The sequence below is a fragment of the Heterodontus francisci genome, chromosome 19 (genome assembly GCF_036365525.1).
Source record: "Heterodontus francisci isolate sHetFra1 chromosome 19, sHetFra1.hap1, whole genome shotgun sequence".
NCBI classification, from domain to species: domain Eukaryota; kingdom Metazoa; phylum Chordata; class Chondrichthyes; order Heterodontiformes; family Heterodontidae; genus Heterodontus; species Heterodontus francisci.
The window spans coordinates 54485165-54499279 of NC_090389.1; the positions used below are offsets into that span (position 1 = coordinate 54485165).

A 14115-nucleotide genomic window follows, 5' to 3' on the forward strand; every position below is an offset into this window, starting at 1 on the left:
TTAAGGCAACTCCTATTTAACTAACTTGATTGAGTTTTCTGAGGTAACATCATGAGGCTGATGAAGGTAACGTGGTTGGAGTGTATACGGATTTGCAAAAGGCATTGATAAAGTGCCACGCAATAGACTTGTCAGTCAAGTTGAAGCCCACAGAATTAACGAGACAGTGGCAGCATGGATACAAAGTTGGCTGAGTGACAGGAAACAGACAGTAGAGATGAACAGTTGTTTTTCGGACTGGAGGAAGCTATACAGTGGGGTTCCCTAGGGATCAGTACAAGGACCACTGCTTTTCTTGTTATGTTTAATGACCTAGACTTGAGTGTGCAGGGCACAATTTCAAAATTTGCAGATTTAAGAGTATTGCAAACTGTGAGGAAGATCGTGATAGACTTCAAGAGGACATAGGCTGGCGGAAAGGGCGGACACACGGCAGATTAAGTTTAATGCAGAGAAGTGTGAAGTGATAAATTTTGGTGGGAAGAATGAGGAGAATCAATAAAAACTAAAGAGCACAATTCTAAAGGGGGTTGCAGAAACAGAGACACCTGGGGGTATATGTGCACAAATCGTTGAAGGTAGCAGGGAAGATTGAGAAAATGGTTTAAAAAGCATATGGGATCCTGGGCTTTATCAATATAGAGGCATAGAGTATAAAAGCAAGAAAGTTATGATGAATCTTTATAAAAGTCTGGTTCAGTCACAAATGGCGTACTGTGTCAATTCTGGGCACCACACTTTAGTAAAGATGTGAACACTTTAAAGAGGGTACAGAAAAGATTTACCAGAATGCTTCCAAGGATGAGTAACTTCAGTTATGTGGATAGATTGGAGAAGCTGGGGCTGTTTTCCCTGGAGTAGAGAAGGTTGGGCGGAGATTTGATAGAGGTTTTCAAAATCATGAGGGGTCTCGAAAGTAGATAGAGAGGAAACTATTTCCATTGACAGAGGGGTCAGAAACCAGTGGACGCTGATTGAAGGTGATTGGCAAAAGAACTAACAGCGACATGAGGAAAAATGTTTTCATACAACGAGTGGTTAGGATCTGGAATGCACTACCTGAGAGTGTGGTGGAGGCAGATTCAATCATGGTTTTCAAAAGGGAATTGGATAAGCACCTGAAGGGGAAACAAACTGCAGGGTTACAGGGAAAGGGCAGGGTAGTGGGACTAGCCAAGTTGTTCATGCAGAGAGCGGCACAGACACAACAAGCCGAATGGCCTCCTTCTATGCTGTAACGATTCTATGATTAAAATCAGCTAGCTCGGCATAGATGTAGAGTATTGAAAAACAATCACTCATTTACTTTTAACATCTTTTTACATTTATGAACTTTAAATTATTTTGGTTTAAATGAGGTAGTTTCGTTAACCTTGTCTTGATTACTGGCTAAAAGCAGTTACCGACTCTGACAGCAAGATTTACTAAAAAATAAAAACTAGCGTGCTATGCCCTCCTCCACTGAGATCATTTTACACAATAAACCCTGAAATGTTATCCTATAAAACATTTCAAAAGAAGGTTTCTACACTGAGTTTCTGTCCCGAAAGATATGCAGCATTTTTCAATTTCTTTTTGGTTTGAGCATAAACATGAACATGTCAAATGAAAGTAAACAATACCACAGGAAAGGAAAACAAAAATCCCTACATTGAATATAGTAACTGGATAAACAGGAAACAAAGTTCAGACGGTTTGACAGATAATAATGTTCAGCAACCAAACCACATGGAACACTCCTCCGATGACTCAGAGGTAAAATTACTTTACTTTTAACAACAACAACTTTAAGCATTGCACCATTAAAACAACCCAAGGTGCTTCACAGGAGCGTAAACGAACAAAATAGATCAAGCCACATTAGGAAATAATTAGTCGGGGCCTGGTCACAAGGTAGGTTTTTAAGAAGCATGTGTTCAAGGAGGAGAGAAAATTAGAGAAGCAGACAGGTTTAAGTGTGGGAATTCAGAGCTGAGGACCCAATGCAAGATTTGGACACAAGCAAAGAACAAGACAAAAAAGCACTAAGTGAAAAACATACCTCCCATGGGTGTAACGTGAATAAAAAGGAATGCAAGACACAATAAGAACACAATTTTCCATCACGGAACTCAGGACCAAATGACTCTCAAGTTTGCTTCAGGTTTTGGAGACCACTTTCACATAGAAACTTCTAAAACTTGACCTGAGCTCCTGGGGATTCCTTTGGCTGTCACATAGTGAAATATTGTGCACAAAATAGCTCAACTGATTATGATCAATTTCAAACTTCATTCCCAAAGAATTTTTAAATTTAATATTTCTTGCTAAAAATTGCAGAAAACACTTAGATGTTGCAAAAAATTAAGCCTGGCAGATCTGATAAAAAAACCAAAGACAGGTCACGTGTCAGGAGATCACTCAATATAAAACATCCAGCCAGTTTTTTCTTAGAGAACAGCAGCAGAATTTTATGGTCAGAAACCTCCAGTTACACCCAACAATGTAAGAAAGGAAACTGAAAATGCCTGAGTCAGCTGAAGAACATGCATATTCCTTTCCATACTATAAATAAGATCTGAAAGGAGGAACTTCACTTTTAAAACTTTACTGGCAGAATAATACAGAAACCAATACAGTGCATATGACAAATGCTGTGATTAATTTATAGTAAGATTAAAAATATTGGGTGGAAATGTAGCATGTTCTACAGCAACACAATTTAAAAATAGTCAGACAGTTTCTCATGGCCACATCCTTTCCAATGAATGTATTTGAAACCAAGAATGATTCACAACCTTTTGAATTACTGTAGCACAGCCAACAAATGAAGTCTTAACAAGTCCGGCCCCAATAGGAACTCAGTTTGCTGCAAGAAAAACTGAAGTTGACTGCTTACCTCAAAACTACTTGAACACAATTTTTGTCAAAGAACTTTTAAAAGCCATATGACAGCAACATTCAAAATAGCTAAATGAAACGTTCAAGCGGATCTCTGACTTAGAATAACAGCTTTGCGAGCCATGAAAAACTGCCTCTAACTACTTGTTGCTGTTAGTCAAGCTAAACTCCTAATGGATTCACAGTCAAAATACCTGCTCTCACTCAAAGCCCCTACAATTCTATTTTACAGCATCAAAACTTATTCTTCCTTAGATAGCATTCAAAATGGACCACATTTCGTAGTATCTACCACATGTCTGCCCATTTCACCAGCCTATGTCCTCTTACGTCTAACACTATCCCCACTCTCCTGCCCCCCAACAAGCAGCATGATACTGAAACACTGCAGTTTCCCAGCTTACTGCTGGAAAAATTGTAGTTTTTTTTAAAAGTGCTATAGAATAAAGGGCGGCACAGTGGCGCAGTGGTTAGCATCGCAGCCTCATAGCTCCAGGAACCCAGGTTCAATTCTGGGTACTGCCTGTGTGGAGTTTGCAAGTTCTCCCTGTGTCTGCGTGGGTTTCCTCCGGGTGCTCCGGTTTCCTCCCACATGCCAAAGACTTGCAGGTTGATAGGTAAATTGGCCTTTATAAATTGCCCCTAGTATAGGTAGATGGTAGGGAAATATACGGACAGATGGGGATGAGGTAGGAATATGGAATTAGTGTAGGATTAGTATAAATGGGTGGTTGATGGTCGGCACAGACTCGATGGGCCAAGGGGCCTGTTTCAGTGCTGTATCTCTAAATAAAAAAAAAATCCTATCCTCCTCACAGTTCATAATACTTACGAGTTTTATGTCATCTGCAAATTTTGAAATAATGCCCTACATACCCAAGTCTAGGTCATTAACAGAGATAAAGAAAAGCAGTGGTCCTAATGCAGACCCCTGGGGAACCCACTATATACTTTTCTCCAATCTGCAAAATTGTTCACCACTAATGTTTCCTGTCACTCGCCAACTTTGAATCCATGCTGCCACTATCCCTTTTATTCCATGGGTTTCAACTTTGCTCACAAGCCTATTATGTGGCAGTTTATCAAATGCCTTTTTAGGTCCACATACACGACATCAACTGCATTACCCTCATGAATCCTCTCTGTTACCTCATAAAAAAACTCACTCAAGTTAGTGAAACATACTTTGCCCTTAACAAATCCGTACTGGCCTTCCTTAATTAAAGGTTTTGTTCAAGCAGGAATGATGGTTGAGGGCATTTCAGCACCAACACACTTTGCCAATTGTAGACACAGGTTCATGTTTGCAATTTACTTCAGTGAGGTAACAGCCTCATGAGTTGGTGGTCAAGTCAGCTTCTACACAGTTAAATAAAGAAGCTCAGTTGCCAAGTCACCCAGGTTATTCTTCTAAGCTTGCTAGAGGTTACCTCAATAGCAACACTGTCTTAATATAGACCACTTGCCCATCCTGTCAGTGCTCTATATAGTAGCATAGGTGAAAAGTTGAGAAAAAGGGGGAAAAATAAATCAAAAATGGAATTCTGATGAAGGGTCATCAACCTGAAATGTTAACTGTTTCTCTCTCCACAGATGCTGCCAGATCTGCTGAATATTTCCAGTATTTTCTATTTTTATTGCAGATTTCCAGCATCTGCAGTATTTTGATTTCAAATTTTTGAAAAGGAAGTTCAGCACTTCAGTTAATGAAGTTCAAATTTCAGATGAATTCCCCACATACTTAAATGAAAAAATATTAAATTGTGTGGTTAGAATAGTCATGATCACTTATTTGATGTTTCTATTTAACTTTCAATTCTGCAATATATCCCATGGAAACATAACAGAAAGGAAATGCATTGGGAAACCATAGCATACCATCTACTCTGTGATACATAGTTAATGCTCCATTTTTGTGCTCTCAGAGAAAGGTTAGAAGTACAGAATTTTCACAAAAGAGTACTGCAGTATAGCAGTGACTGTTAATTCAGTACATCAACTTTTTAGTGAATTTTAAGGAATTTCAGTACACTTGGCACCCAGGCATGGATGAATGTAATATGATGCTCCTTCTGCTCAGACTTCAAAACACACCAACCATCCCCACTGTTTCAGCATACATGTGAAACCTGATCCCATGTCTTTGGGTGGTGTGGCCAGTGGAAACATGTTGATAGGAAGGAAGGAACTGGCAATAGATGTTTCTGGGTCTCCAAAAGGTCATGATTCTGGCAAGAAAAGAAACTGTTGGTGACTATGATTGGATAGGTAGAAGTGGAACCACAAGAGGGCAGTCCCACAGACTGGGCAAAGAGGAGAGGGGTTGCAGAGAGATGGTGTTGACAGTGTCGAAGACAGCAGGGAGGTCAAAGAGAATGAGGAGCAATAGCACAACAGTCATCTCAGATGTCATTTGTGACTTCGATCTGGGCTGTTCCAGTGCTGTGGCTGGGACAGAAACCTGGTGGAGAGATTTAAACATATATACCCAAGCAACGCCATACGTCAGCGGTGGCATTTTTAGTTCTGGGCATAGTAAAATTATACACTCTCTATACTTCATCAGTTGTTGCAAGTTCAAGGAGTGGCTGTTAACTAAAGTTATGACTGCTCAACAGCTTTTACAACATCTGTTTTAGTTAGTAAGAAATAGATGACAAGAAATATAAATGAATAAACACATTTCTGTTGGCACAACCTTCAAAGGGAATATTGTAATGGACGAAGTAGGCTAAATTGCAGCAGTCGGAGCGGGCCTTGGACATTGTAACCCTTTGGCAGTGTAGAACATGTCAACCCAGGGATTGTGCAACTCGGTGATACAGCAAATACTAATCACTGAACATTGACAGGATTTAACAATTCTCAGTTACAGCTATACGAGTCATTAACAGTCCAAGCTTTGCCTCAGGCTATTCTCCAAGAATTACTGAATTTCCAGCTGAAATGCCTGGAAGCGCGGTCACTTGACTGCCCTGAGGTGCCACAGCGACAGCCAGCGCCGCTCGGTAACCGGCCAGGGTAGGATCGAACCGGTCCCTGCCACCGGCCCCACCCGCAGGCCGACTTCTAAATCACCTCCCAACCAAGAGCCATTGTGAACCCAGTCGGCATCACCTCCGGCTTCCACACTGGAGCCGTTACCACCGCCACGGCCTAAACATCTCCCCCATGCCCGGGGTGGGCCGGGTCTCGGCACTCACCGTGTGCGACTGCAGGTTCTGACTGGCTTCGATCACGCAGGACAGCGGTACCGTGTCGTCCAGCAACACTTTACCCGGGCTCTTCTTCTCCATGAACGCCATTGCAAGGGCGGGGAAGCGCCGCACTCGGCGGGCATGTGAGGAGAGAGTGGCCGCCGCCTGAGAGCTGCTTCACCGGAGCCTCAAGCCGGCACCGCACAGCGTCCGCGAGGTCCTACAGTCCACCGAGTTACCGCTGTTGACACTTCTGCCCGCTGGCACGGCACTGCAGCCACAGAACCCTGTGCTCAGTCAAGTCACGACGTTGGGTTGCAACTGTAACCCAGGGCTAACACTAGGTAGATCATTGAAAGACGTGCTTGAAACTAATTGGTAAATTACACCCGAAGTTACGCCCCTTCGTGTGCCCATTTTGCTGCTGTCAATTTACTGCCAATCTCAATAGCGTACAGTAAAAAAAATAATCAAGCAGCAATCATTTAAACAATCAGGACCAAAGAAAGCATGGAATTCACACCATATGATGCTTTAAAGATGAAAATTGAAGTTTCAAGATATTGAACCATCATTCATGTACATTAACCACAGCATGTTTAAGAACATGCAGCTGTAGAAGCTTGTTAGGAAGGGAGTTCCATGATTTTGACCCAGTGACAGTGAAGGAATGGCGATATAGTTCTAAGTCAGGATGGTGTGTGGCTTGGAGGGGAACATGCAGGTGGTGGTGTTCCCAATGATTTGCTGCCCTTGTCCTTCTAGGTGGTAGAGCTTGCGGGTTTGGAAGGTGCTTTGGAAGGCCAAAGGAGCCTTGGTGAGTTGCTACAATGCATTTTATATATGGTACCCACCTGCTGCCACTGTGCGTCGGTGGTGGAGGGAACATTGGAGCAGAATAAGCCATCCAGCCCATCGAGCTTGCTCCGCCATTCAATACGATCATGGCTGATCATCCACTCCAATGCCTTTTTCCCACACTCTCTCCATATCCCTTTATGCCATTGGTATTTAGAAATCTGTCAATCTCAACTTTAAACAGACTCAATGACTGAGCTTCCACAGCCCTCTGGGGTGCAGAATTCCAAAGATTCACAACCCTCTGAGAAAATAAATTTCTTCTCATCTCTGTCCTAAGTGACTTCCCACTTATTTTTAAATTGTATCCCAAGGTTCTAGGCTCCCAAACTTGGGGAAAATCTTACCTGCATCTACCCTGTCTATCCCTTTAAGTATTTTGTAGGTTTCAATGAGATCACCTCTCATTCTTTGAAACTCTGGAGAATACAGGCCCAGTTTCTCCAATCTCGACAATCCCTCCATCCCAGGAATTAGTTTGGTGAACCATCGTTGCACTCCCTCTATGGCAATAATAACCTTCCTAAGGTAAGGGGACCAAGACTGCACACAATACTCCAGGTGCAGTCTAACCAAGGTTCTATACCATTGAAGCAAGACTTCACTACTATGTACTCAAATTCTCTTGCGACAAAGGCTAACATACTATTAGCCTTCTGCTTGCTGCACCTGCATGTTAGCTTTCAGTGACTTATTGACAAGAACACCCAGGTCCCTTTGTACATCTACACTTTCTAATCTCTTACCATTTAAGAAATACTCTGCATATCTATTTCTCCTGCCCACTCACTAAATCTCTCCAAATCCCCTTGAAGCCACTTTACATCTTCCTCATAACACACATTTCCACCTAGTTTGTATCATCCGCGAACTTGGAAATATTGCATTTGGTCCCCACATCCAAATAATTGATATATATACTGAGGGAGTGAATGTTGAAGGTTGTAAATGGGGTGCCAATCAAGGAGGCTGCTTTGTCCTGGATGGTGTCGAGTTTCTTGAGTGTCGTTGGAGCTGCACCCATCCAGGCAAGTGGAGAGTATTCCATCACACTCCTGACTTGTGTTTTGTAGATAGTGGACAGGCATTGGGGAGACAGGAGGTGAGTTACTTGCCAAAGCATTCCCAGCCTCTGACTTGCTCTTCTAGCCACAGCATTTATGTGGCTGGTCCAGTTCAGTTTCTAGTCCCTGGTGACCCCCAGGATGTTGATAGTGGGGGATTCAGCGATGGAAATGCCATTGAACGTCAAGGGGGAGATAGTTAGTTTCTCTCTTGTTTGAGATGGTCATTGCCTGGCACTTGTGTGGCATGAATATTACTTGCCACTTATCAATTCAAGCCTGGATGTTGTCCAGGTCTTGCTGCATATGGACATGGGCTGCTTCAGTATCTGAGGAGTCACAAATGGTGTTGAGCATTGTGCAATCACCAGCAAACATCCCCACTTCTGACCTTATGATGGAGGGAAGGTCATTGATGAAGCAGCTGATGATGTTTGAGCCTAGGACACTACCCTGAGGACTCCTGCAGTGATGTCCTGGGACTGAGATGATTTACCTCCAACAACCACAACCATCTTCCTTTGTGCTAGGTATGATTCCAACAAACGGAGAGATTTCCCCCAATACCCATTGACTCCTGTTTTGCTAGGGCTCCTTTGATGCCATACACGGTTAAATGCTGCCTTTATGTCAAGGGCAGTCACTCTCACCTCAGCTCTGGAGTTCAGCTCTTTTGTCCATGTTTGAACCAAGGCAGTAATGAGGCCAGGAGCTGCGTGGCCCTGGTGGAACCCAAACTGAGCGTCAGTGAGCGGGTTATTGCTGAGCAAGTGCCGTTTGTTAGCACTGTCAATGACCCCTTCCATCACTTTGCTGATGATCAGGAGTAGACTGACAGGGTGGTAATTGGCCGGGTTGTATTTGTCCTGCTTTTTGTGCACAGGATATACCTGGGCAATTTTTAACATTGCTGGGTAGATGCCAGTGTTGTTGCTGTACTGGAACAGCTTGGTTATAGGCGTGGCTAGTTCTGGAGCACAAGTCTTCAGTACTATTGCTGTAATGTTGCAGGGCCCATAGCCTTTGCAGTATCCATGCCTTCAGCATTTCTTGATATCACATGGAGTGAATCGGATTGGCTGAAGACTGGCATCCGTGATGCTGGGGACCTCAGGAGGAGGCTGAGATGGATCATCCACTTGGCACTTCTGGCTGAAGATGGATACAAATGCTTCAGACTTGCACTGATGTGCTGGGCTCCCCCGTCGTTGAGGATTAGGATATTTGTGGAGCCACCTCCTCCAGTTAGTTGTTGAATTGTCCACCACCATTCACAACTGAATGTGGCAGGACTGCAGAGCTTAGATCTGATCCGTTGGTCGTGGGATCGCTTAGCCCTGTTTATTGCATGTTGCTTTTGCTGTTTGGCATGCAAGTAGTCCTGGGTTGTAGCTTCACCAGGCTGCCACCTAATTTTTCATATGCCTGATTCTGCTCCTGGCATGCCCTCCTGCACTCTTCATTGAACCAGGGTTGGTTCCCTAGCTTGATGGTAATGGTAGAGGGGGGATATGCTGCACCATGAGGTTACAGATTGTGGTTGAATACAATTCTGCTGCTGCTGATGGCCCACAGCGCCTCATAGATGGCCAGTTTTGAGTTGCTAGATCTTTTTGAAATCTATCATATTTAGCACGATGGTGGGTACCCTCAGTGTGAAGATTGGACATCATCGCCACAAGGACTGTGCGGTGGTCACTCCTACCAATACTGTCATGGACAGATGCATCTGTGACAGGTAGATTGGTGAGGACGAGGTCAAGTAGTTTTTTCCCTCTTGTTGGTTCCCTCACCTGCTGCAGACCCAGTCTAGCAGCTATTTTAGGACTCGGCCAGCTTGGTCAGTAGTGGTGCTACCGAGCGACTTTTTATTTTATTTAGAGATACAGCACTGAAACAGGCCCTTCGGCCCACCGAGTCTGTGCCGACCATCAATCACCCATTTATACTAATCCTACACTAATTCCATATTCCTACCACATCCCCACCTGTCCCTATATTTCCCTACCACCTACCTATACTAGGGGCAATTTATAATGGCCAATTTACCTATCAACCTGCAAGTCTTTGGCATGTGGGAGGAAACCGGAGCACCCGGAGGAAACCCAGGCAGACACAGGGAGAACTTGCAAACTCCACACAGGCAGTACCCAGAATTGAACCCGGGTCGCTGGAGCTGTGAGGTTGCGGTGCTGTGAGACTCTTGGTGATGGACATTGAAGTCCCCCACCCAGAGTACATTTTGTGCCCTTGCTACCCTCAGTGCTTCTTCCAATCGTTGTTCAACATGGAGAAGCACTGATTCATCAGCTGACGGGGGGTGATGGTAGGTGGTAATAATCAGGAGGTTTTCTTGCCCATGTTTCTTGCCCTGATGCCATGAGACTTCATGGGGTCCAGCATCAATGTTGAGGATTCCCATGGCAACTCCATCCTGACTGTATACCACTGTGCCACCACCTCTGGTGGGTCTGTCCTGCCGGTGGGACAGGTTATACCAAGGAATGGTGATGGTGGTGGTGGTGTCTGCGATATTGGATGTAAGGTATGTTTCTGTGAGTATGACTATGTCAGGCTGTTGCTTGATTAGTCTGTGGGACAGCTCTCCTAGCTTTGGCACAAGTTCCCAGATATTAGTAAGGAGGACTTTGCAGGGTCGACAGTGTTGGGTTTGCCGTTGTCATTTCCGGTGTCTAGGTTGATGCCAGGTGTTCTGTCCAGTTTTATTCCTTTTTTTTCCCGGTGTAGCAGTTTTGTACAACTGAATGGCTTCCTAGGCTATTTCAGAGTCAACCACATTGCTGTGGGTCTGGAGTCACATGTAAGCTAGACCAGGTAAGGATGGCTGATTTCCATCCATAAAGAATATTAGTGAACCAGATGGGTTTTTACGACAATCAATGGCAGTTTCTTGGTCCCCATTATTTTCAATTTCAGATTTTCTTATTAATTAATTAATTTAATTTAAATTCCACTTGCTGCTGTAGTGGATTTTGAACCCATGTCCCCAGAGTATTAGCCTGGGAATCTGGATTACTAGTCCCATGATATTACGATGACACCACTGTCTCCATCTCTGGAATTCAATTCTTTTGCCCATGTTTGGGCCAGAGCTGTAGTAAGGTCTGGAGCTGAGTGGTCCTGGTGGAACCCAAACTGAGCATTGGTGAGCAGATTACTGGTGAGTAACTGACACTTGATGACTCATTCTCTCACTTTTCTGATGTTTGAGAGTAGGCAGATGGGTCATTAATTGGTGGGATTGGATTTGTCCTGCTTTTTGTGGACAGGATATTGATGTTGGAGGATTAGATGATGGTAATGCCATTGAAAGTCAAGGGGACTTGTTTAGACTTTTTTTCTTCGAGATGGCCATTGTCTAGCACTTGAGTAGCATGAATGAACCTGAGCAATTTTCCACTTTGTCAGGTAGATACCAGGGTTGTAGCATTACTGGAACAGCTTGGTTCAATGTCTGACTAGGGAGCACAGGTCTTCAGCACAACAGCCATGATGTTGTCAGGGCCCATAGCCTGAACTGTATCCAGTCTGCTCAGCCATTTCACATGGAGTGAATTGAATTGGCTGAACACTAGCATCTGTCATGGTGGCGGCCTCAGCAGGAGGCTGAGACGGAACATCCATTTGGCATTTCTGGCTGAAGATATTAGCAATTGCTTCAGCCTTGATTTTTGCACACACTGTTTGCTCTGCCATCATTGAGGATGGGGATATTCATGGCGCATCCTCCTCCCATTAGTTGTTTAATTGCCCACTGCCATTCACGATTAAATGTGGCAGGACTGCAGAGCTATGATCCATTAGTTGTGGGATTACCTAGCTCTGTCTATAACATGCTGCTTCCTCTGTTTAGCGTGTATGTAGTCCTGTGTTGTACCTTCATTGTTGGCACCTCATTTTTAGGTACATCGGGTGCTGCTTCTGACATGCTGTCCTGAACTCCTCATTGAACCAGGGTTGGGCCCCTAGCTTGATGGTAATGGTAGAATGAGGGACATACTGGGCCATGAGGCTACAGATTGTGATGGAATGCAATTCTGCTGCTGATGGCCCACAGCCTCATGGATGCCCAGTTTTGAGCTGTTTAATTAGTTCTGAATCTATCCCATTTAGCATGGCGGTAGTACCACAAAGTAAGATGGACGGTGTCCTCAGTGTGAAGACGGAACTTCACCTCTGTAAGAACTGTGCGGTGGTCACTCCAACCAGTATTGTCATGGACAGATGCATTTCAACAGGTAGACTGGTGAGGACAAGTAGGTTTTTTTCCTTATGTCGGTTCTCTCACCACCTGCCACAAGCCCAGTCTGGCAGTTGTGTCCTTCAGGACTTAGCCAGCTTAGTAGCGGTGCTATCGAGCCACTCTTGGTGATGGCTATTGAAGTCCCCCACCCAGAGTGCATTCTGTGCCCTTGCAACCCTCGGTGCTTCTTCCAAGTGATGTTCAACGTGAAGGAGTACAGATTCATTAACTGAGGGTGGGCAATAGGTGGTAATTAGCAAGATACCATTCCATGTTTGACCTAATGCATGGGACCTCATGGGATCTGGAGTTAATATTGAGGTCTCCCAGGGCTGCTCCCTCCCAACACTGTCCCACGGCTGCTGGGTCTGTCCTTCAGGTTGAACAAGATATACACAGGGATGGTGATGGAGGAGTGTGGGATGCTGGCTAAAAGGTACGTTTTGATGAAAATAACTATGTCAGGCTGTTGCTTGATTAATCCGTGGAACTGTTCTCCAAACTTTGGCAAAAATCCCTAGATGTTAGTTAGGAGGACTTTACAGGGTCAACTGGGCTGGTTGTGCAAATCCATTGCCGAGGTCAATGCCGGGTGGTCTGTCTGCTTTTATTCTTATTATAGCTTCTAGCAATGATTTTGATTCATTTTGGGGCTTTCTCAACCATTTCTGAGGGCAGTCAAGAGTTTGAGAGTCCGGAGTCACAAATAGACCAGACCTGACAAGAATGGCAGATTTTGTTTCCTAAAGGACATTAGGGTTTTTAGTTTAGTCCGGTTCACCATTACAGATACTAGATTTTTATTTTAGATTTAATTAACTAAAGTTAACTTCCCCAACTGCAGTGATGGGATTTGAACTCATCTCTCCAGATAATTAGTTCAAGCCTCTTGATTACTAGTTTGGTAACATAACCACTGTACCTCTACGCCTATTATCTTTGTCTTTTGTTTTTATGTCAGGTTTTAAAATTATAGGAGTTAAATGTCTTCCATTACCAAAATGCAAAATGGGGGAACCACAGAGGCTGTCAATGGGAAAACAACAAATGCCGTAGTTGCAAAAAGGTTTAAGTGAACCATTCCTTTGCTAGCTGAAACAGCTTATTTGAAATGTTTATATATAGATTGGCAACCTCACTGAGTTCCCTACACCATCAACATCCAGTCAGCACTAATTGGAAATTCAACTGCTTTTAGCCACATAAATGCTGTAGGTACTAGAGCAGGTCAAAGGCTAGATATTCTTCGGTGAGCGGTTAACCTGACTCCTCAGCCTTTCCACCACCTACAAGCTCCGACTGTGATGAATTACTCTCCATGTGGCTGGATGGGTGCAACTGCAAATGCACTCAAGAAACTCATCATCCAGGACAAATCTGTCCACCTGCTTGGTACTTCATTCACCTAAACATCCAGCCATTCCACCACTAGCATACAATGGCTACAGTTTATACACAGCAAGTTGTCGACTGTTTCAGCAGTACCTACCAAACCAGCAATCTCCACCACCCATTAGGCCAAGGGAAGCAGATGCATGGGAACATCACCTCAGTCATATCATCCTGGCATTGACACTCCCTCAAGTTCAAGAAACACAAATTAAGCATATTGGCTACAGAACTGGTTGAGGCATCCATCACCAGATCTGGCTAGACCACATCAAGTGGTATTGACCCTTCATTGCCAAAAACTCCAGAATCATCTTGGAGATAACAGATAACCCCTTTTCTCCAATAAAAACCATCTCCTTAAACCCTTCTCCTGCCTCCTTCACCCTCACCTCTAACAAGACGAGGAGCTCATAATTCTTTATCTCTAAAACTGATAACACCTTTTCAGCTTTCTATGCTG

General features: G+C 44.0%; 1 protein-coding gene across 4 annotated transcripts in view; it reads right to left on the reverse strand.

Annotated features, from left to right (window-relative positions):
* Nucleotides 1–6402, reverse strand: part of pxk (PX domain containing serine/threonine kinase) — a 77468-nt gene extending 71066 nt beyond the window's left edge. For all 4 annotated transcript variants that reach the window (XM_068051644.1, XM_068051642.1, XM_068051643.1 and 1 more), the window contains exon 1: nucleotides 6084–6402. In XM_068051644.1, the coding sequence (XP_067907745.1) occupies nucleotides 6084–6185 (102 nt within the window). In that variant the 5' untranslated portion in view covers nucleotides 6186–6402. The remainder of the gene's footprint in view (nucleotides 1–6083) is intronic.
* Between the last annotated feature and the right edge of the window lie 7713 nt (nucleotides 6403–14115).